The sequence below is a fragment of the Myotis lucifugus genome, unplaced genomic scaffold (assembly GCF_000147115.1).
Source record: "Myotis lucifugus unplaced genomic scaffold, Myoluc2.0 scaffold_138, whole genome shotgun sequence".
NCBI classification, from domain to species: Eukaryota; Metazoa; Chordata; class Mammalia; order Chiroptera; family Vespertilionidae; genus Myotis; species Myotis lucifugus.
Window position 1 is genome coordinate 1,502,887 of NW_005871186.1, and position 24,947 is coordinate 1,527,833.

The 24,947-nt window shown below is 40.0% G+C and overlaps 1 protein-coding gene across 6 annotated transcripts in view; it reads left to right on the plus strand.

The window, feature by feature from the left end:
- The window catches only part of STIM1 (stromal interaction molecule 1), a 197,801-nt gene that overhangs the window by 99,191 nt on the left and 73,663 nt on the right, over positions 1 to 24,947 (plus strand). For all 6 annotated transcript variants that reach the window (XM_006094514.3, XM_014460736.2, XM_006094516.3 and 3 more), the window contains exon 2: positions 19,065 to 19,195. In XM_006094514.3, coding sequence (XP_006094576.1) covers positions 19,065 to 19,195 — 131 coding nt within the window. The remainder of the gene's footprint in view (positions 1 to 19,064; positions 19,196 to 24,947) is intronic.

Sequence of the window (24,947 nt, forward strand, 5' to 3'; positions counted from 1 at the left end):
CCGCTACTTTTCATGAATTAATTTATCAGTTCTAGTATTTTTTGTTGTAGAATATTTAGGGTTCTCGATATATAGTATCATGTCATCTGCAAGTAATGACAGTCTTCCTTTTAAATTTGGATGCCTTTTATTTTTTTTCTTCTTGTCTGATTGCTGTGGTTAGGACTCCCAGTACTATGGCTGATGTGAGAGTTGAATATATATTAAATTCTAGGTATTGGCCAAACCCGGTTTGGCTCAGTGGATAGAGCGTCGGCCTGCGGACTGAAAGGTCCCGGGTTCGATTCCGGTCAAGGGCATGTACCTGGGTTGCGGGCACATCCCCTGTGGGAGATGTGCAGGAGGCAGCTGGTCGATGTTTCTCTCCCATCGATGTTTCTAACTCTCTATCTCTCTCCCTTCCTCTCTGTAAAAAAATCAATAAAATATATTAAAAAAAAAATTAAAAAAAAAAAAATTCTAGGTATTGTGTAAATGTAGTTCCCCTCCATACTTGCCAGCTGTGTGTATGTGGGGCCCAGAAATCTGCTACTTCCTATAGTACCCCCCTAGTAGCCTGCTGAACACTAAGTTGCTTCTGAGGTGATGTTTTCTGGATATTTGGGTTTAGGGCAGAACAAGGAAGTAGTACCTTGGGATTTCCCTTAGTGTTTCCAGCCTTTTCATTCTGCCTGCCCTGCTTGTTCTTTCTCGATTCTAAGTTCCTAGAATAGCCAGGTTTTTTTTTTCCTTCTGACTCTTAGTTTTACAAAGTGTCTTAATCAGCTAGAGCACTTTTGTTTTGGCTCCTTTAAGCTGGCTCTGTTTGGACCTTGTCATTCTTTGTTAGCTGTTAGTACATCCTGCTTTTTTTCAGTTTCCTAACCTGTTGTACTTTTTCCAAGGCCAAAATAGCCCCCACATCATTGGAGGTAAATCACTTTATCTAGTTGATTTTAACCAGTGAGAAGCACACTGGCCTGTAAGTAGAAAAACTGAATCTCAGTGCTGGCTCTGCCACTGTCTAGCTGTGTGACCTTGTGTACTAGTAAGTCTCTTTCCCTCTCTGGGTATCAGGCTTCCCAGCATTAAATTAAAGGATTTGACCAAGTAAGTGGTTTCTAAGGGTCCCTAAATTCTGAGTTTAGACAAGTCATTTTTTTGGGAGGTACTTAGCTTCCTCATCTGTAACGCCTAAGAGATTGTACTGAATAATTTATAAAGTCTCTTCTAGGCCTGAATATTTTCTCCTCCTTTTTCCCCCTCCGTTTTGTATTGCTTTCTGGAGCATTTCTGCAACGGTTAATAGCTGTGGACAGGAAACCCTTGAACACTTCTAACTTGGCAAAGGTTGCTGCTCCCTCTGAACCTTATCCCAGCCCATTTCCTGTGTTTACAGCATTTGGGTTTTTCACTTAGTGACAGGCCTGACTGGTCGTACTTCAGTTCTCTCTCCATTGCTTGGTGTAGGATACACCAAAATGAGCCTGAATTTGGGAATTGGGAGACAGGTTTTCAGATTCTATTCAGCTCTGTGACCTTAGGCAAGTGATTCCCCTCTCAGAGTTCAGTGTCGTCATCTGTAAAACCAGAGAGTTTAACTAGTGAGTCTTTCTGGCTCTGATATTACAGGATATGAATATTTACATCCCTTTTATTCCCCCCCCCCCCCCAAAAAAAAAGGATTCTCTGTTTAGCCTGTTTCTTTGGCATATTCCACCCTGGGAGGGGATCCAGCGGTGTTCCCTTTGCATTTCCTATATGGGGAAAAATAAAAGGAAGAAAGGAAGCCGAACAGCTACCCCAGGTCCAGATTGGCAGCAGAGAGGAGTTGAGGTGGAGAGTTGGTATGATTGAATTGCTCAACAAATCAGGTGGACACCAGTATGCAGTTATTATTATCAAGACTCTGGAGACAGACAATATCCCAGTTCCAGCCCTGCATTCACCATATGTGTGATTTCAGCAAGTCAGTGTATCTAGACCTTAGTTTCCTCCTTCCAAATTAGGGATAATGAAAGTACTGACTATAGAAAGTCATAAAAGAGACAACAGATGTAGAAGTCCCAGCATAGTTTCTAACGTATTTATCCCGCCTTTCTTACTTAGACAGTTATAATGTACTTACTTCTATTCTTGTTGCGATAGCAGGAGGATACTCAAGTCCCACTCCAGTGGAGCTAACAGGCCAGCTGGAGACGGAATTCAATTATGGTTAGAAGAAAACTTATGAGGTGTTGTTTCCAGTGATGACGAACCTATGACACGCGAACTCATTTTTTTGGTTGATTTTTCTTTGTTAAATGGCATTTAAATATATAAAATAAATATCAAAAATATAAATCTTTGTTTTACTATGGTTGCAAATATCAAAAAATTTCTATATGTGACACGGCACCAGAGTTAAGTTAGGGTTTTCAAAATGCTGACACGCCGAGCTCAAAAGGTTCGCCATCACTGGACTAGACTGTGCTCAGTGCTCTGACCTCCAAGGGGAAGACTCATGGGACCTGGAATGGTTAATGAAGGTTTCCTGGTGGAAAGGTTCCCTGGGCCTTGAAGGGTCAGTAAGTCTTAAACATGAGGAGCTGGAGGAAGAGTAATTCTAGGTAACCATCTACCCTTTATCAACTCTGGTGCTTTGTATAAGTCAGTTTCACATACATCTCTCTCTTCATCTAGGCAGTTATTGTCCAAGAGACTTATCCCTTTTCTTCTTAAAATTGTAAGACAAAAAAATTAAGATAAGGGGAAAATATAACATTTATTCAGAAAAAAACTGGTTTTACTTTAATCAATGGGCTAGTTTGCTTTTGTAATCTTAGATACTTAGAAAACTGTTATGCCACAATTTTACATATGAAGAAACAGTGCCTCCCAAAGGTTAAATAACTTTTTCAGCTCAATATTAATGTTACAATGACAAATCAAAGGAGCCCTACATAATAATTGAGTACAGCCAGTTTAGAAGATATGTATAATTTAGTAGTTCTCACCTGAGTTTGTTCACCTAAGTTCTCAATAATCTGTAATAGAGTCTTTCTGTGCTTAAGATGGTGACCTTATTCCTGGCTCTTGTCTATACTTACCTTTTGCTATTAGCAGTAATTCCCAATTCTCTAGATCCCCAGTTCTACCACTGACTTCAGTTCTACCTCCCTACCTCAACCATAGATTCCTTAATTCTTTTACCAAGCACCGATATGCCATACTAGAGATGGATACAAATATAAGTTCCTGCTGGGTTTTTCAATGTAGTGGTTAAACAGACAGTTACAACAGAAACAACTTGATAGTAATTGAACACTTATTGTGTGTAGTGCTCCATTAGAAATACTTTATATGTATTAACTAATTTCATTATTTTTTAAAAACATATTTCATTCTTATAAGTCTTATGAGGTAGGTACTATTTTCTCCTTATTTTAAAGAAAATGAAACAGAGGCATAGAGAGGTTAAATAATTGGTCTAAGTTGTGATAGAATCTTAAGGACTATGAGAGCACAGAAGAAGGACTTCTAATCTAACTCTAATCCTAGGAGTCAGTGTAGAGAAGACTTGCTGGAGGAATTAGAAAAAGCCTAAGTAGAATCTTGAAACTTGAGTAGGAATTAGATTTAGAATGGGGCAAGGATACTGCAGTCAGTGGGAGCATTATGTACAAAGCCACAAAGTGAGCCTTGCTATTTATGGAATTGAAAAGAAGTTGAGTGAGTGACATGGAGTAAGACTAGAGAACTTGGTAGGGACTACTCTTGAAAGCTTTGTATGCTTTGCTACATGATATTCTTTATATAGGCCAATGGTTCCCAATCTCAGGGATGAGAAGCCCTGAAAGGTGGGGGGAGGGGGGGAGGCGGGGGATCCTTGAAAGGTGTTTCATGAATCCATATTATTTTCTCAATCAATCTTTTCTTTTTTTTTAATCCTCACCCAAGGACATGCTGAGAGAGAGAGAGAGAGAGAGAGAGAGAGAGAGAGGTGAGAGAAATATCGATCAGTTGCCTTTCCTACGCTCCCTGACTAGGGATCAAACCTGAAACCCAGGTTTGTGCCCTGACCTAGAATCGAACTGGCAACCTTTCGGTGCATGGGATGATGCTCAACCAACTGAGCTACTCCGGTTTGGTTCAATCAAACATTTTTAAATCAGTGGATACTAAAAATACAACTATTATTATGTGGAGCTATTTTGAATTCCTCATTGAAAAATGTTAGGAATTACTGTTATAGGAATTTGGGAGCCCTGCAAAGAGTTATTTTAAGTTAAAATTTTTGTTAAAAAAGGACATATGTAATACTTTCAACAATAAAGATTTAAAAAATTGTTGTTGAGATAATTGTAGATTTACATGGAGTTTTAAGAAATAATACAGAGAAATCACAGGGAAATTGTGCAAAGTTTCCTTCACAGTAACATTTTGAAAACCTGTAGCAGACTATCACAACCAGAATACTGACATTGAAAGAAAATCCACCAATCTTGTTCAGATTTCCTCAGTTTTACTGTACTCATGTGTGTATATGTATGTGTGTAAGTTCTTTTCTAATGCACAAAGATCCTTGCCCTTTTATAACCATAGCCTTTCCTCCTGCCCACTTTCCTGTCCCTAACATTTCTAAAATTTTATTCTTTCAAAAATATGTTATATAAATGGAATCATAGAATATGTAATTTTTTGGGATTGACTTTTTTTTCTCAGCATAATTTCCTGGAAGTTCATCCATGTAGTTATGTGTATCATTACTTGGCTCCATTTTGTTGTTGAGTAGTATTTCATTGTACATAAGTACCAGAGTTTAAATAACCATTCACCTGTTGAATAGACATATGGACTGATTCCAGTTTTTGGCTATTACACATAAAGCATCTGTAAACATTTATGTACAGGTTTTTGTGTGAACCTGTGAAGGATTTTATTCAGGAGATTGGTCTACTCAGATTTGAATTTTAGAAAAATTATACCAACTGTTTTTTGTTTGTTTGTTTTTTAAAAATATATTTTATTGATTTTTTGCAGAGAGGTAGGGAGAGGGATAAGGAGTTAGAAACATCGATCAGCTGCCTCCTGCACACCCCCTACTGGGGATGTGCCCGCAACCAAGGTACATGCCCTTGACCGGAATCGAACTTGGGACCCTTGAGTCCACAGGCTGACGCTCTCTCCACTGAGCCAAACTGGTTAGGGCTATACCAACTGTTTTGGTTGAGGATGAGTTTGAGAGAAACTAGAGCAGGGACAGGGAGATCAGGGAGGAAATCAGTTATAGTAAACCCTGGTAAGATAAATGTATTGATACTTGAACTTAGTTCTCTGTGAGCTGAAATATACTTTGACATAGAAGCCTTTTCTCAGAAATCACATCATGCTTGTGCAGATGAGCGAGCAGGGTTGGGAGGTTGGGCTGTAAGGAGGCCCAGGCACACTTCATTCTTGATAGTCCCCATTTCAGGGGAGACACTCTGCTACCATAGCTGAGAACTGAATTAGGTAAGGAAGGGCTGCCCACCTAGTTCTTGGAATGCTCATCCCTACTGCAAGGTTTCCCAGTAGATGTTCTTGATTATCTTCTCTTAAGAAGAAGGGGGATCAGTTATCTTCGTTGTATTGTTTGAATGGAGGCTTATGTGGGACAGAAAGATGATGAGAAGCTCTCTTCTAGTTCTGGTCTCTTTTGGAGCCCAAGAATGTGTTCTCTGGTCAGCTAGCCAGCAATGGGCCTGGGAGACTTGAAGATGACCTCTTGTTGCTATAGAAACTTGAATCCACATTGTTTTTACCCCAGGCAGTGGTGTGCCTGGCTCCTCAGTGTTTATATCTTCAAGGCATTTATCACTGTGCTCTTAGGGCTGCTGTGATCAGGACTGATTGTTGGGAGCCAGCACCTCTAGAAGGGTGTAATTCTAGAGGGCCCGCAACCAATGGGTGCAAAGTCTCTATCTAGACAAGGGCATGGGTGCCCACCCCACCACTTTTAGGAAACTTTTCCCAGCAGAAAAGTTTTGAGTTGTCTGTAATTATTTTTTGGCCATCTCAATCCCTGACAAGTGCTGGCCAGAACACAAGAATGTTTGGGTTAGACGCCAGGTCAGAGAATTTAGGGTAGCTTTTGAACAAGTATGTGTTGATTTAATTTCTCTGGGGATGTTACAGTTCTTGGCACAAATAGCTTTAGACTATAAAGACGTGTGGTGTATGGGACCCCAAGGCTAAGAAAGCGTATCTTCAAAATCTTTATGCAGCTTTCAGTTGTCCTTTGACCTGATATTGTGTTGCCCAGCACTGGGCTAGACACAGCACAACACCAGAAAAATCAGCCTCCTCTTGATGTAGTTGGGAAGATAAGACTCCCAGGGAAAGCAAAGAATAGAGAAATGAAAAATGAATGACTAATATTTTTATAGGGCTTTGCTGTATTTACAGGCCTTTACTGATTTTTCAAATAAGAAAATTAATCCTCAGGAGTAATCAAGATATAGGAAAGTTGGAAGTCAAAGATCCACATCCACCACTTCTGCAGTTCAGCATGTATTTTAAATGTTGGGTGTTAGGGGTAGAGAGGAAGTTGGGTGGAGGCCAGAGAAGTATGTCTTACTTTTCTTTGTACTCCCAGTGTCTTTGGCTAGTTCAGCCATAGCTGGTTCAGTGTTCAGCAAATAGCTGATAGAAAGTTATAAATGAGTGTGACATAACAGCATGTGAGCACTGAACTGGAAGTCAGACACTTTTCAGTCTATCAGAAAGGTAATAGTAATAAAAGGGCAGGCAAATAGGCTGTTAAGCAGATGGACAAGAATTCAAAGCCCTGCAGGAGACTCAAGAGGAGACATGGGGGGTCAGAATAGCTAGAAGGCCCCTGCACCAAAAGCCTGAAATATTGAGGTCATGGCCTGCTTGGTGGAGACTAACTTGAGGGATTAGCCATTTTCTTCTGGAAGGAGGCTTCTTGTGAGATCAAAGTTTAAAGAAAAGAATACTGAGAGGAGCAAAAAAGTAAAAATGGGACACAACAGGGGTGGTTGAGGTTAAAACCCCCTCATCCCCCGGTAGGACTGATGATTTCTTCATCTTTTCTAGCAGATGATTAGGTTTCATATGCTGAAACAGAAGGTAAGAGATCAACCAAAGGACTTGTATGCATGCGTATGAGCATAACCAATGGACACAGACGGCGGGGAGGGGTGGGGTTTGAGGGCATGTGCTAGGGGGTGGGGGTGGGCGGGGAGTGGTGAATGGGGGAAAAAGGAGACTTATGTAATACTTTAAAGAATGAAGAATTTTTTTAAAAAAGCATATTCCTTTGCTCTTTTTGCTCCTCCTAGCAGAATATACCAGAGACTCAGTATTTCTAACCTAGTGCCTTTTAAAACTTTCTAAGTCCTATCGAGGAAGGGCTTGCCTTTGGCTAGTGTGGGACACTGAAGGAGTTAAAACAAAACCAGAAAGTTTTGTTTTATCCTTCTTGGGGAATGGCAGAAGCCCAATTAGAACTTCTGTGTTTGCCCTTAATAGACTAAAAGTTACTGATGGAACCTGCCCATATTTGTTGGCCTTGGAGAGTAAGAATTAGTAGTTCTAGAGAACCCTTTTGCACAGACTCATCTGGATCTCCCAACTATAGCCTTGCTCAGGACATGGTATAGGAAGTTGTGTGGCTTTGAATCTGGTTCTGCCATTATTTTGTTGGCCAACCTAGAGCAAAACAATCCCATTTCATGGCCTTCCAGTCCTTCTCTAGTTGTAAATTGAGCAGTGACCCTTCAAAGCCCCTTCACTCTGCCATTTAGAGTTTTAATATAATGAGGAATCCCAACATCCATTACTCCCACTCTATGTTCAGAGCTTTTGCAAGATTGGTAAAAAGAACCCTTTGACTTTGGGTCCTTTAATAAATCAAACTATATGAAATACTGTGCTTCTTGCTCTTGGGCCTGTTTTGCTTGGGTTGCTCTCCCTCTGCCCCCACTGTCTTCTACTTGTTCAAACTGGATTACCTCTGGTTTCTTGCCTCTTAACATATTCTACTTTGTATCTTTGTAATTCATATGTTGTGCTCATTCTAGTACTTTTTGATGGCAAAAAGTATTGTTCATCACTGTTTGAATTTGTCCCTTCATGCAGCAAGTTCATCTGGGCATTCATTTGTTCATTCAACAAATGTTTATTGAAGATCAGTGGGTATGCCAGGGACTTTGCTAGGTATTAGGTATTGGCTAGAAGCCAGAATTCAACCGTAAGGAAGACAGCCATGATTCCTGCTGCTATGAACCTTACAGTTTAGTGGAGAAAACAGACATTAAGTGAATTATCACACAAATAATTACAATAGTGAAGTGTTATCGATGAAAAATATAGATGCTTTGGAGAATGTACAATGTGGACCTAAACCAGTTTGTGAGAGATGAGTCAAGGAAGAGTCTTTGAAGAAAAAGCATTTAAACTGAAACCAGCAGCATCAAGTAAGAGTTTGCAGGTCAAAAAGGAATGAAGAGCCTTTCACATAAAAGGAATTCTAGGTGATTCTTAACCTTGGCTACACATTAGTGTCACCAAGTAAAAGACAGTATATGCAGCAACAGGACTGGTGCTTCAAACTGGTGGTTACTGTTGGGATTATAAAATGATACAACTATTTTGGAAAACAGAATGTCATTATTTAAAAAGTTATTCAGCCCTAGCTGGTTTGGCTCAGTGGATAGAGCGTCAGCCTGCGGATTGAAGGATCCTGGGTTTGATTTCGGCCAAGGGTATGTGCCTGGGTTGCGGGCTCAATCCCCAGTGTGGGGTGTGCAGGGGGCAGCCAATCAGTGGTTCTCATCATTGATGTTTCTATCTATTTCTCCCTCTCCCTTCCTCTCTGAAATCAATTAAAAAAATAAAAGTTAAACATACCCCTATTATATAACCTAGCAGTCCACTCCAAGTGGAATTTCAGATAAAAATGAGAACTCATTTTCACTTTAAAAAGTTATTCACTTTATTTGTAACTAGAGGCCTGGTGCACAGATTCGTGCACTGGTGGGGTCCCTCAGCCTGGCCTGTGGGGATAGGGCCGAAACTGGTTCTCTGACATCTCCTGAGGGGTCCCAGATTGCGAGAGGGTGGTTCTCAGGTGACACACCCTGGAATTGTGCTCCCTCCTCTTTGGTTTTGGGTGCGTCACCCAAGAACCGCCACTGCCAAGTCACTGCAGCTCAGCAGCTCCTGCGTTGAGCCTCTGCCCCCTGGTGGTCAGTGCACATCATAGCTACCGGTCGGAGCACCTGCTCCTCTGGTGGTCATTGCATGTCATAGCTACCGGTCAGACAGTTGGACAGTCACAGGCTTTTATATGTATAGGTAGCTAAAAACTGATGAATGGACAAACAGTGGTACATCTAATCAATGGAATACTACTCAGTGATAAAAAGGAAGAAACTATTGATAGTAAACAACATGGTAGAATCTCAAATCATGCTGAGCAAAAGAAGCCAGACAGAAAAGAGAACATACTGATGATTACACTTATTTGAAGTTCTAGAACATACAAAACTAATATATAATTATAGAAATCAGATCAGTGATTTTTGTGGGGAACAGGATGATGGTTGACAGTGAAGGATTAAGTGGGAACAATTTAGAGTGATGAAAATGTTCTATATTTTGATTGGGGTGATGGTTATATAGGTGCATATGTTTGTCAAACACATTGAACTGTTCACTTAAAATGGGGGCATTTTATTGCTTCAACTATGTCTTGAAAAATGTCAAGAATAGGCATAACTTGTCTATGATGATAAAACTCAGAATAGTGGTTACCATTGTCAGGAGAGGGGGTGGGTAGCGGTCATGGTTGTCTTGATTCAAAAGGGGCAAGAGGGAGGGAGTCTTCCTGGAGTGTTGGGGATGTTTTACATCTTGATTTTGATGGTGGTTACATGGATATATACATATGATCCATATGTTTACTAGTATGTGTGCACTTTACTGTATTTATGTTATGTCTCAAAGAAAGAACAAGAAAACACACCCCTTACCCAAACCAAACCCATACCTAGGTCCCATTTATAGAGATACTGATTGAATTGATCTGGGATTGGGTCTGGGCATCAGCAACTTAAGAGCTCCTTGGGTGAGTGTAATATGCAGCCAGAGTTGAGAACCACTGTGCTGTGTGCAAAGGAGGAAAGGAAATAACTGGAAACTGAAGGAGTTGCTGGACATGACACCAAAGGCGACAGGTGGCCGATCATGCTGGGCCTTGCAGGCACTCTACCGTTTTCATATATAACACTTTTCAAAATTGTAATTGAACTTTATCTTAAGAATGAGAAGCTTCTGAAGGGCTTTAAGTAAGATGACTTGGACAGAGTTTCAGCTGATGTGCACTAGCACTATCTATATCTAGCATTCCTGCTGACCTTTCCCAGGGTAAGGGGGGATTCTGATCCCATTAATAGTCACTGCAGAGCTTGCCTGGGCTGGCTGGGGGGTGAGGTGGTGAAAAGGGAGAAATTATTCTCACAGATGAGGCCCCTGTTGGTAAAATTTAGCAATTTCCAGATTCCCCAGGTTCCATTCAAGCACTAAGGAATAGTCTGACCAGTGCCCTTCTCTACCCTAATCTGTACTGTCTTCCCTGACTGCTGTTTCTCTCACTTCTTTCCCTTTGGGCTTATGTCTCACATCAGACAATCAATTGTCAGGCTCAACTGCAGTGGCTCTGCTTTGCTTTGCATGCCTACAGATATGTATTCTCTGGGGGATGAGTTACTATTTAGTGATAGGAAATGAAAGTGACTGGGAGAGAAGAGGCATTATTAGGTGGATGGTGGATATTAGTGGTTGGAATTGGGTTGTATTCAAGAATTCTCTTGCCGCCCTAGCTGCTTTGGCTCAGTGGATAGAGTGTCAGCCTACTGAAGGGTCCCAGGTTTGACTCTGGTCAAGGGCACATGCCTGGGTTGCAATTTAATCCCCAGTAGGGGGTGTGCAGGAAGCAGCCAATCAATGATTCTCTCTCGTCATTGATGTTTCTGTCTCTCTCTTCCTCTCCTTTCCTCTCTGAAATCAATAAAAAATATATATATATTTTAAAAAAAGGATTCTCTTGACTTTGGGGAGATATGTTTGGTTATTAATTCCTTCTTTTGTGCATTCATTCATTCAACTCATTCAGCCAGTATTTACCAATTTTATGCTTGACAGGGCAGATGTTGGTGGTGCCATACTAGGTCCTGGGGCATAGTGTGAATCAAACTTAGTCCTTGCTGTTTTCTGGGTGGGCATGAGAATTAATATAAGAGTATGTACAAAGTACTTTGGACCTTCCAACAGTAAATGATTAACTCTGCTTGGAGAAAGAAGAGATTTGGACATGAGGAAAAGGACTTTGTGGTTTTGCCTGCCAGTTTTTACGTGGTCTACAAACCATGGGAGTCACTAAGATCTTTGCAAGCGTCCAGAAAGTCAAAGCCATTTTAATAATATGCTCAGATGCTATTTGCTTTTTTCACTGTGCGTACATTTGCAATGACGGTGCAAAAGCAATTAGTAGGTAACACTGCTGGCACCTTAACAGGAATCAAAGCAGTGGCACAAAACTGCGCTAGTTATTGTATTCCTCATCTTCATGGTACTCTCAGTCTTTAAAAATGTTTTTAATAAAGAAGTAAAAATTTATTAATTTTATTGTATCTTATGAATATGTCTCTTTAGTATTCTGTGTGATGAAACAGGAAGTTATGCATATTCTGCTGTGTGTAGAAGTTTGATGTTTATTTCAAGGAAAAGCATTTGTGTGATTGAGTTGCAAACTGAACTACCTCCTTTTTTTTTCAGGGAATACTATTTTTACTTTAAAGTATACCTAGCCAGTTTGGCTCAGTGGATAGAGTGTTGGCCTGTGGATTGAAGGGTTCCAGGTTCGATCCCTGTCAAGGGCTCGTGCAGGAGGCAGCCACTCAATGTGTCTCTCTCACATCAATATTTCTCTCCCTTCCACTCTCTCTAAAAAAAAAAAAAAAAATCAATGGAAAAATATCATTGGTGAGGATTAGCAAAAATAAAGTATAACACAGAAAACTATAATTACTCAGACTTATGTATTTGGCAGACATTTTCTTGAAAATGAAGGAAGTGAGTCTGTTACTTTAATGAAAATAACTGGTAATATTTGTTGCCAATGCTAAAATTTCAGCTTTTATTTTAAAAAAAATTTGCCACTGTGAATTTGACAGCTTCCCCAGATCTTAAGCGTTTCAGATTAAATCAGTGATGATATTAATATTTGTGGTTATTTTGATAATGTATAAATGAATGTGTCAAATGAGCTCTGCCTAACTCATTGAATCAGTAGTTCCCTCCTCCCCTCACCCCAGGATATGTTTTTAGATTTTAGAGAATGAGAAAAGGGGGGTGAGAGAGAAAAAAAAATTGATTGTCTGCCTCCAGTATGTGCCCCTGCATCCTAGGTATGTCCCCTCATTGGGAATTGAACCCTCAGCCTTTTTTCTTTTTGGTGTACAGGAATGATGCTCCAACCAACTGAGCCACCTGGCCAAGGCTTGAATCAGTAGTTTCTAAATGACCAGTGCATTGTGTTACAAAATCACACATGGATAAAAAGATCTGTTAAAAGTGCAAGATAGGCCAATGGATTTTAATGTCATAGAGTACAAAAAGTTCATCCATATAGTTTCAGATTTTGCACTGCAACAAATCTTTAATAAATCTACTTGTCGAATTTTGGTGTAGTATCAGGGAAGAATGTCCACAATTATATGAAAGGTTATTAAAATACTCTTGCCTCTTCTTACTGCATATCTATGTTTTGATCTTCAATCAAAACAACACATTGAATGAGGAAACAGATATAATAAGACTGCAGCTGTCTTCGAGTAAGCCAGGCATTAAAGAGATTTGCAGAAATATAAAACAGTTCCACCCTTCTCATGATTTCTTTCCAGAAAACAATTATTTTAAAAAATGTATTTATATTAACACATAGGAGAGTTATTGTTTTAAAATGAATTAATTGCCAAATATTAGAATTTGTGTTTTAATTTCTAATATGGTACATATCAAAGAGTTTTGGGTTTTAAAAATTTTAACCACCCGCAAAATTACAAAACCTGGTTCTGTGCTATTCTCTCTACTTAGAATTCTTCTCTTTTTTGCCTAAAAAATCGTACATATAATTGTAGAATTGGTATTTAGTTATTTATTCAAAAGACATTTACTGAGCATATATCAAAACTGTTTTTTGCTTAATACTTGAGACATGGTCCGAAGCTCTTAAAAAAAATCATGGTCTGATGGGGAAAACAAATTAAATAGGCAACTGCAACAGACTGTGATAAATGTTACCCATGGTAGACATATAAATGTTGTGGGAGTCAGAGTTACTTGCTATCTCACTAGAACATATGACTGATCAATTTAATTGGACTGTACTTCCTGTATTTGATTCTTTATGATCTCACAAGGAAAATGGCTGAAGATGGAAATTGTTTATCTGTTGCTCTTAGAGGAAAGAAGGAAACTACAAATGTATTGAATGTCAGCTTTATGCAAGCCCTCTGCTAGGTGTATTTCTTTATTTCTTTATTTTTTAATCCTCACCCGAGGACATTTTTTCCATTGATTTTTAAAGAGTGGAAGAGAGAGGGAAAGACCGAGAGAAATATCTATGTGAGAGAAACACATTGATTGGTTGCCTCCTGCATGAGCCCTGACCAGGGTCGGGGAGGAGCCTGCAACCCAGGTTTGTGCCCTTGGCTGGAATTGAACCTGGGACCCTTCTGGTCCACGTGCCGACCCTCTATCCACTGAGCCAAACTGGCTAGGGCTAGGTGTTTTTATTTTTTAAATAATATTATCGCTTTTTAAAAAAATATGTTTTTGTTGATTTTAGAGAGAGAAGGAGGGAGGGAGGGAGGGAGGGGGAGAGAGAGAGAGAGAGAGAAACGTGAATTGAGGATTGAGCCTGCAACCTGGGCAGGTGTCTTGACTGGGAATTGAACCAGCAATCTTTTGATGCATGGTACCGATGCTCAAGCAACTGAGCCACACTGTGCAGGGCCTTCTGCTAGGTGTTTTAACAAATGTGGTCTTAATTCTCACAAAAGACAGCCAGTCGGCCTGGAGGTCAAATCCCTCTAGTATTAACTACAACAATCAAGGCTTAACTTCAAGACTGCGCACAAAGACCACTAGGGGGTGTACCAAGAAAGCGTAAAAAATGCGGAGACAAAGAAACAGGACAAAACTATCAAGGGAGGATATTGAGTTCAGAACCACACTTTTGAGGTCTCTCAAGAGGCTTCTAGAGTCTGTTGATAAACTTGATGAGATGTACAGGAAATCTAATGAGACCCTCGATGGTGTGATAAAGGACCATCTAGAAAGTAAGCATACACTGACTGAAATAAAGAATATTATACAGACTCCCAACAGCAGACCAGAGGAGCGCAAGAATCAAGTCAAAGATTTGAAATTCGAAGAAGAGAGAAACACCCAACCAGAAAAGCAAAATGAAAAAAGAACCCAAAAATACGAAGATAGTGTAAGGAGCCTCTGGGACAGCTTCAAACGTACCAACATCAGAATTATAGGGGTACCAGAAGATGAGAGACAGCAAGATATTGAAAACCTATTTGAAGAAATAATGACAGAAAACTTCCCCCACCTGGTGAAAGAAATAGACTTACAGGTCCAGGAAGCGCAGAGAACCCCAAACAAAAGGAATCCAAAGAGGGCCACACCAAGACACATCATAATTAAAATGCCAAGAGCAAAAGACAAAGAGAGAATCTTAAAAGCAGCAAGAGAAAGAAACTCAGTTACCTACAAGGGAATACCCATACGACTGTCAGCTGATTTCTCAACAGAAACTTTGCAGGCCAGAAGGGAGTGGCAAGAAATATTCAAAGTGATGAATAGCAAGAACCTACAACCAAGATTACTTTATCCAGCAAAGCTATCATTCAGAATTGAAGGTCAGATAAAGAGCTTCACAGATAAGGAAAAGCTAAAGGAGTTCATCACCACCAAACCAGTATTATATGAAATGCTGAAAGGTATCCTTTAAGAAGAGGAAGAAGAAGAAAAAGGTAAAGATACAAATTATGAACAACAAATATGCATCTATCAACAAGTGAATCTAAGAATCAAGTGAATAAATAACCTGATGTACAGAATGAACTGGTGATTATAATAGAATCAGGGACATAGAAAGGGAATGGACTGACTATTCTTGGGGGAAAAAGGGGTGTGGGAGATGCGGGAAGAGACTGGACAAAAATCGTGCACCTATGGATGAGGACAGTGGGTGGGAGCTGGAAGGAGGGGAGTTATGGGGGGGGAAAAAGAGGAACAAATGTAATAATCTGAACAGTAAAGATTTTAAAAAAAATTCTCACAAAAAACCTTATGGGACAGAAATAATTATCCTCATTTTGCAAATGAGATATTGGAGGCTCAGAGAATTTAAAAAACTTGTCCAATATAATATGGTTGTAACTGATGAAGCTGGGATTTTGACATATGTGTTCTGACTCCCAAGTCTAGGGCTCCATTGCCATATAATGTGTTGTTAAATTGGTGGATCTTCTAAGGTATTTCCAGATGGCTCTGGGAAACTTGCCAGATTGGAATGTATAAAAGAAAATAGAAAAGGTTTCAGGAAAGAGAGACAGCCTAGGAAATCCTTGGTTGGAGTTACTTGTGAATTTTGGCTGAATCATGCTTTCTTCTGGACAGGATTCTACAGCCATATGGGATATCAAGATTTTATACTCTCTTATCTTCAATCCCTTTAATCCTTCTCTATGCCAGATGATGCCAGCAGTAAAGGTCACCTGTCCGTTTGATCAGGTTACAAACCAGAGCCTGTTGTTTGAAGTATAAACTTCTTGGACTTGTATATAGGCTTTTGGGAAAGGAGCTGGCTGACTCCAGGTACCTACCCTGGAGACATGCAGGCCCTTGAGCTTGGTAAATGATTTCCATTATTTTAAAAAGCCTATTAGAAGTTGTGCTTTACGCCTTAGCTGGTTTGGCTCGGTGGATAGAGCGTTGGCTTGTGGACTGAAGGGTCCCAGTTTCGATTTCAGTCAAGGGCACATGCCTGGGTTGCGGGCTCGATCCCCAGTGGGGGGCGTGCAGGAGGCAACCCATCAATGATTCTCTCTCATCATTGATATTTCTAGCTCTCTCTCCCTCTTCCTTCATCTCTGAAATCAATAAAAATATATGTTTAAAAAATAGTAATTAAAAAGTAAGTTGTGCTTTACTTAGGATAAACCTGTGTGTGGATGTGGATTCAGGCTAATGAAAGATTGGGTCAGAAATCTGTCAAGTCAGTGTGGTTCGGGTGTGCTACCAATGATTTTATAGAACAAGGGTTAGCAAACTATGAACACGGGGTCAAATCCAGCCCACAGCCTGTTTTTGTAAATAATGTTTTGTTGGAACACAGCTAAGTTAATTTACTTCTGTTTTGTCAATTGCTGCTTTAGTGCTCAATGATAGAGCTAAGTAGTTGCAACAGAAACTATATGGCCCCTAAATCCTAAATTGTTTTTTGACTGGCCTTTTACAGAAAAAGTTTCCTGACCTCTAGAGTAACCTTGATTCTTTTATGGCACTTAGCACATAGTGTTTTAATCGCCTATTTCCCTCACTTTTATAATTTAGCTCTTGGAGAGCAAAGGTGAGATCTAATCCATATCTTTATACCCCATTACAGAGACTGACATATGAAGAGCACTCAATAAATGCTGTTTAGATGGACATATCCTATGCTGATCAAAAAACTCTGATGGGCAATTATATGTGTCTTTCAGTAATACAGAAACAGGAATAAGGGAGTGAAAGTGTTATATTGGTTGTGCTAATCTTAGTGCTGTGTACTTTATCTATGAACTAGTCATTACTTATTGCTTTATTGCAATTGTTTTTGGAAGGGTAGGATAGGAATCCATAAATGAAAAAATCATGCCAAGAGCTCTTGTTGGTGAGAAAGTGAAAAACAATGCCTTAATCTTTGGCTACATTCTACTCTTCTCATTAGTACCCACTACTCCTTCCTCCCACCCTCTACTCCTTACTCCAAATTGGCAGGACAAATGTAGAAGAACATATGGTTACATGGATACTATTTTCCATGTATGCATACTACTGTATGCATACTATTTATCTTACTTTTTTGTATGCATACTATTTGTATGCATACTATTTTGTATGCATACTATTTATCTTTTTTCTTTTATTAAGCCATTTCTTCAGTATACTACTTCTCACCAGTATTACCATTTGTGGCTTCCAGAAGATGAAAGAAACCTAAAGCTATCTGGTCAATTTGGCATAAAGGCAATTAGGTGAAGTGCTGGCCTGGGAATCAGTAGATGGGTTCTTTCTGTGGCTCTTCAGTTGCCTTTGACTTTGGACATATCAGTTAACATCTATGAACTTCAGCATTCAATATATTTTTATTAAATGACATCTGGGACATTTAAAAGTTTTTGTATTTAAAAAAAAGAAGTTGTGCTTTACTTAGGATAAACCTGTGTGTGGATGTGGATGCAGACTAATGAAAGATTGGGTCAGAAATCTGTCAAGTCAGTGTGGTTCAGGTGTGCTACCAATGATTTTAAAAGGATTTGAGCAACTAGCAAGTGATAGGGAGATGGCCTGTTTTGTCACTGTCTGACCAGCAGACAAGTAAATGATTAAATGGATTAGAGTGTTCAGGTATTAGATCAGTGCCTTCTAGAAGGCTTTGAAGCAGTAACTTCTTTACCCTGTCTTTGCTTTCTTTCTTGATAGCATCTTCTATTATCTGGGAAGTTAGGGTCTTTCTTCTAACTTCTTTGGAGGTGTCAGAAGAATATTTTGCCTAGAAAGTAGTAATCAAGGTCAGGGTCAAAGGAAAAAGGAATTTTAGAATCTGGGAATTGGAAGAAATACTAGAAACTGTAATTAAAATATGTCTTTTTTAAATAATGAACTTGAGGCCTGGAGAAAGGAAGTCACCACCCTAGAGTCACATTGTGGAGCTAAGACTAGTTTCCAAATTCTTTCTGCTGTATGCTGTAGGTCAGGCTAGGTGTTTTCCAGGTTTGTAAGAGATGATTAGGTGTCATAAAAGAACTAGGGTGGCCTAGGCTGTTGTTCTGGTTTTACTTCTGCAGGACTGACTGTGGGTGATGGTGGACAGAGGAAGCTGCATCTCAGACTTCCCAAACTTTCAAATCAGATAAGCTTTGGACGTTAGATATCTGATAGATACTTGCTGAATGTAACTGTGGGAAGGCCTATCATGTGAAGGGTTTTCCAGTTAGCCATTATATGTCCCAGTAGTGACAAAGTGAACAAAAAGTAAACTACATATTATTTTAGCATTAGAATGAATCGGTGTTTTCCTGTTTCTAGAAAGATTGTATTAATTTACATTTGTTTATTGAGTGAATAAAAATATTTGAATATGTATTTCTTTGATTACTAGTGAGGCTAAACTTTTCTCTATGTTCACTGGCTATTTGTATTTTCTCTCATTTATATTATTTTCTTTTTCTGAGTTACCTACTCATGTCCTAGATCAGTGATGGCGAACCTATGACACGCGTGTCAGAGGTGACATGCGAACTCATTTTTTTGGTTGATTTTTCTTTGTTAAATGGCATTTAAATATATGAAATAAATATCAAAAATATAAATCTTTGTTTTACTCTGGTTGCAAATATCAAAAAATTTCTATATGTGACATGGCACCGGAGTTAAGTTAGGGTTTTTCAAAATGCTGACACGCCGAGCTCAAAAGGTTCGCCATCACAGTCCTAGATCCTAGTGTATTCCTAGTCCATGCTTGACTTCCCTGCGAAAGAACTATTAGGATGGTAAAGCATTGTCCTTAAATGGGGGAGCTCAGCACATCCTTGGGGAGGCAGTTAAAGCTAGATGAAGCACTTTTCTCTCTGTATAAATAGCTGATTAAGTGGCTACATGAGGAGTCAGATGCTAGAAGCTAAGGACAGAGACAGGTGGGTAATGGAGGTTGGGTGGCAGCCCCAGTAATGTTATCTCTTGCTTTTCATGTACAGAGTTTTGCCGGATTGACAAGCCCCTGTGTCACAGTGAGGATGAGAAGCTCAGCTTTGATGCAGTCCGCAGCATCCACAAGTTGATGGATGATGATGCCAATGGTGATGTGGATGTGGAAGAAAGTGATGAGGTGAGCCCTCTCACCCTGCTGTGGCTCTCTTCTCTTCCTGTGTGAACAGTTCCTGAAAGCTCTCTAGACAGACTGTTCGCCGTGGAGAGGAGGCTTTGATAGTGGCTTGTTCTCTAGAAACTCATCCCTATCAGGGGAAGTGATTCTCAGCAGAGCAGCCCTCCAGGAGCCAGCTGTTCAGAGTGCAGGCCTTATGTCTGCATCTCTGCCTGGACTGGCTCCCATTCACCTACCAGCTAGAAGCACAACACTGACTGAGCTGTGCTATTTGAGAGGGAGAGAGAACCCCAAGTTTGGTCTTTATAGTCCCCCTGAATCTTCTTGCAATCCTGCTGTAGACAGAGGGCATCAATCTGTTCTTACTCTGTGCTCAGCCCTGTGTTGGCAAGTAGGAGAGAAGGCGAGACAGATCTTGCCCTCTAGGAGCTTATATTCTATTTGGGAAGAAGAAACAAATGGTCCTAAAAAGATCATTCTTAATACCAGGCTGCAGTTGCTGGGAGCCAGTTGAGTGGTCCAGATAGTAAAAGCGAGAAGAATCTCTAAATGGAAAAAAACTATGTTATTGTTTCACATTTTGGCATTACTACAGTTCCAATTCCAGAGAGGCCAGAAAACGAAGTCATCATGTGTGAAAAGATTTAAAGGTTTCAATTAATTTCAAGCTCAACATGAACCAGCAGTTTGGTGAAGCTGCCAAGTTTGCCAAATCTTTAATAGTGATATGGTGTATATCATGAGGGAGGAATTCTTAGTCTCCTCTCTCTGCTGCTTAGCTCACCTTCAAGTTTTGAGTTCAATTTTGGATCTCACCTCATCAAAGGCATTTGTAACAGTGAGAGCCTATACAGAGAAGCATGACGTGACTGATGAAGAGCACAGAAACTATGAAATGGAGACCATTCAATACATGTCAATATTAAAAAGTGTCTATTATATATGCGCCAGCCACAGTTCTAGACATGGGGATGTGGCAGTAAGTGGGGCAGACACATCTGTCCTCACATAATTTACAGTCTAGTGAAGAAAATTTAGCCTGGAAAAGAAAAAAACTTGGGTAATACAATTTCTGTTTTCAAATACATAAGAAATGGAGGAATCAGACTTACATAACAATGATGATAACAATGAAAACCACAACACTAGCTATGATTTATTAAATTCTTATACTCTGTGAGGCACAGTGTTAAGCTTTTTGCATAGTTCTTTTTTATTTTAACCCTCACCCGAGGATATCTTTTCCATTGATTTTTCTTCTTTTTTTAAAAAAATATATTTTTATTGATTTCTACAGAGAGGAAGGTAGATGGATAGAGAGTTAGAAACATCGATGAGAGAGAAACATAGATCAGCTGCCTCCTGCACACCTCCTACTGGGGATGTTCCCGCAACCAAGGTACAAGCCCTTGACTGGAATCGTACCTGGGACCCTTTAGTCCGCAGGCCGATGCTCTATCCACTAAGCCAAAACGGTCAGGGCTCTTCTTCTTCTTCTTTTTTTTTTTTCAGAGAGAAAATGGGAGTGGGGGGAGGAGAGAGGAAGAGAGAGAGAAATATCAACCTGAGAGAGACATCAATTGTTTGCCTGGGATTGAACCTGCATCCAAGGTACATGCCCTTGACTGGGAATCAAACCCTGGACCCTTTGGTCCATGGGCCGACATCCAAACCACAGAGCCATAGTTATTCTTTTAACTTTCTTATCAGCCTTATAAAGCTGATATTGTTATTAAGGACTGGAGCCTTGGAAAAGTTAAGCATTTTGTTCAAGTACATACTGAACATGAGCACGGATTGGATTTCAAAGCTCATGCTGTTAAATACTCCTGAATTGTTTCTCTTATTCTAAGGGCAGAGCCAGGACCAATGTAGGAAAAGTAAAATATAGGCATATTCTTCTAGAATAAAGAATTGCCTAATAGTACTATCTCATCATGGAAAGGGCTTCTTTGGTAGGTAGGTAACTAGGTAGGTAGGTAGTTAACTTCCTGTCATTGAAGATGGGCAAGTAGAATATAGCACTCCACTAATTGGTCAGCAGAGGGGATCCTTGTATTAGGTTGAACTAGGTAATGACTAAGGCAGCGGTTCTCAACCTGTGGGTCGTGACCCCTTTGGCGGTCGAACGACTCTTTCACAGGGATCGCCTAAGACCATCCTGCATATCAGATATTTACATTACGATTCATACCAGTAGCAACATTACAGTTATGAAGTAGCAATGAAAATAATTTTATGGTTGGGTCACAACATGGGGAACTGTATTTAAAGGGCCAGAAGGTTGAGAACCACTGGTAAGGGGGGAAAAAATAGACTTCCTGGAGGAAAAGTAGATTTTGAATAGAGTGGAGAGGGTGGGGCAGCCTGAGTTATAGGGAACGAGTGTGAGCAGAGAATGTGGAGGTAGGTTTAGTTAGACAGAATGACTGTGGTAGAAAACTGCAGGACAAAAATCTGGAAAAGAAAGCGGGCCCAGGCAACTAGACTGAGCTATGTGTGCTTCTTGAACCTGGCAATTGTAGGTTCTTGAGCAAGGACAACAACCATGATGAAAGTATCTAAACTTTTGGTCACATCTCGAAGTGTTACTGGTCCTCACAGGATCCAATATTCTCTATGCTAGAAATAGAGTCATATTTCTGGTGATGAATGAGGCCTAGGGGTGTCCTGATCTCCCTCCAAGGGCCTGGCCATGGGACTGGGAGACGGATGGCACAACAGTTAAGTTGATATGGCCCAAGCTTCACCAATTCCTGGATATCCTTGTCATTTGCCTTCATTTTCCATTTTCTACTGAATGGCTTTGTAAAATGAGAGGAGGAAGAAAATGTTCTTTTTAGAGAAATGTTACCACAACAAAAAGCTCATCAGCACAAATTGTTCTAAAATAACACAAAAGCTGTCATCCTGCTCTGAGCCAGTGGCGAGCTGCTCCTTTTCAGCATAGTTTCTGCCTGCCTTGGCTTCAGATGTTCTTGCTGCAGCCTCAGGCCTCTGGTGGTTAGAGTAACCTGCTAGTGGGAGTTTTCAGGATCAGTCACAAGCTACTGTCTTTGAAGGCAAAAGTAATGTTAGCAAAATATGTGCTTAAATTAGTCTAATCATATATGAGAGAACCTTAGAGTTCAGCATCTAACTAGAAAGTTGTGTGGACAGCTCAGGGCTTAGACTATTAGATAATAGACATCGAGGCATCAGAGAGGAATCCCTGGTTGTATTGGACATCAAGAACCTGAGATTTTTATGACTCATTTACTAGTAAAAGCACTGCTGATTTCTTAAGGACCTTAGTAGAAATCTGAAGGAATCCTCTTTTAAGGCCTCATTTATTTAGCCTTACATCAGTAAGTTTTCAGGTATTTTGAACTATAACCTCCGTACTACATCTTTTAAAATTTTGGTCATTTTTGAAGTTAAGTCTTTCTTTTTTAAAAATTTTATTTTTGTTTTTAAGCATTGCCTTTATTTACTCCTTTCTTCCTTCCTTCCTTCCTTCCTTTTACTCACCCGAGGATATTTTCCCATTGATTTTTAGAAAGAGGGGAAGAGAGAGGGAAAGACAGATAGAAATATTGTTGTGAGAGAAACACATCAATTGGTTGCCTCCTGCACAAGCCCCGACCAGGGCCCAGGCTGGGGAGGAACCTGCAACCGAGGTATGTGCCCCTGACTGGAATCGAACCTGGAACCCTTCAGTCTGCAGGCCAATGCTCTATCCACTGAACCAAACTGGCCAGGGCTGAAGTAAATCTTTCTTATCACAGATTATTGTCAGCAGAGTGTTAACTTTCTTTGGATAATTCAAGCATGTCTTCAGGGCCTCTTATGCTATTTACCCCAGTGCCTATATTCCAAATGTATGGTTGTGATTTCTTCTTATAGTTTTCTTGCCTCTTCTTTGGTTCATTCATTTTTAATTGCTGTATCTGCTTTGCTGTGAGCTGTGAACTTAGACTTATGGTAAACTGAGACTCGCAGTCATTTTATAGAAAATAAAATATTTTTTTTTATGGGGAAGTTAGTTTGGCTGCTCAAGTGCCACCTTTGCTTGCTTCTGTCCTAGATAGCAGAAGCTGTAGATTGTGGGCCCTTCAGATGAGCAAGATGCCACTATTGGTGATGGTCCCCTTCTTGCCAAGCTGGCAGGAGCACTACCAGCCTAGCAGTGTGAGAATTAATGACCTATGTTCTATTCAGAGCTCTGGTGAGGACACTGCCCAGAGGCTAAGGATTTGTTGCAGTGGGATGGTACTATCAGGTTGTCGTGACAGTCTGAGGTGCACAGACAAGGGCCTGCCTTAAACCACTGACCTCTTAACTAGACCAGACTCTGTGAGCAGTGTTATTTTCTTTTCTGGAATCTACATGAAAAATTAAGGGCATTTATTCATCATTAAACAAATTCTGATTGAATACCCCATTATGTGTCAGGCATTATTTGTGGGAGCTGTGGATTCTACAGTGAAAAAAACTGACAAGATCTTTACTTTTATAGAGCTTGCATTCTAGTTGTCTATGTGTCACAAGTAACTAAGTAATGAGTAAACTTTGAAATTATGCAAAACTGTAATCAGATTATAGTAGTTTAATGACTTCTACTTTTATTTTCTCAGTGTAAAATGGTGGTTAATGATTCTTATCCTTGCAAGATTGTTGTCAGGATTAAGTGAGAAAAGTGCTGTTAAAGTTCTCAGCTCGCCCTAGCCAGTTTGGTTCAGTGGATAGAGCATCAGCCCTCAGACTGAAGGACCCCGGGTTTGATTCTAGTCAAGGGCATGTACCTTGGTTGCAGGCTAGATCCCTAGCCCTGGTCGGGTGCATGCGGGAGGCAACCAATCGATGTGTCTCTCTCACATCAATGTTTCTCTCTCTCTCTGTCTTTCCCCTTCCCTTCCACTCTCTCTAAAAATCAGTGGGAAAATATTCTTGGATGAGGATTAACAACAACAACAAAAAATAATAAATAAAATAAAAAGAAAAGTTCCCAGCTCAAACAAAGAACTCTAAAGACTCAACAAAAGAAAACAATCAACTTCATAGAAAATAGGAAAGTTTTTGAATAGACACTTCATCAAAGAAATTATAGGATGGCAAATAAGCAGGTGAAAAGATGCTCAATATTATTAGTCATTAAGGAAGTGCAAATTAAAACCACAATGAGATAATACTACACACCTAATAGAATGACTGAATTAAAAATGGCAAATACTAAGTACTAGCAAAGGAGGAAGAACCACTGGAACTCTTGCTTATAGTTTCTTATAAAGTTAAACATAACTTATTACATGGCCCAGCAATTCTACTTCTCGGTATTTGCCCTGTAGATAAATGAAAATGTATGTTCATGCTAAAGCCTGTGCACAAATGCCTGGCCTATGTGGCTCAGTGGTTGAGTATGGACCTATGAACCAGGACATCACAGTTCGATTCACATGCCTGGATTGCAAGCTTGATCCCCAGTGTGGGGTGTGCAGGAGGCAGCTGATCAATGATTCTCTCATCATTGATATTTCTATCTCTCTCTCTCCCTCTCCCTTCCCATCTCCATTCCTCTTTGAAATAAAAAATATATAGAAGGGCAAAAAATATATTTTTTGGTGTGCCGCAGGATTTTAGTAATTAGTTTGTGTGTGCCATGAGATGAAAAAGGTTAAAAATCCTGTTCTAGATATACCTCCTACCACGTGGTCTGGCTCTTGTCTCATAGTCACTCCCAGTCCCCTTTCTTTGCTCAGTAGTTCTCCTTACTTGG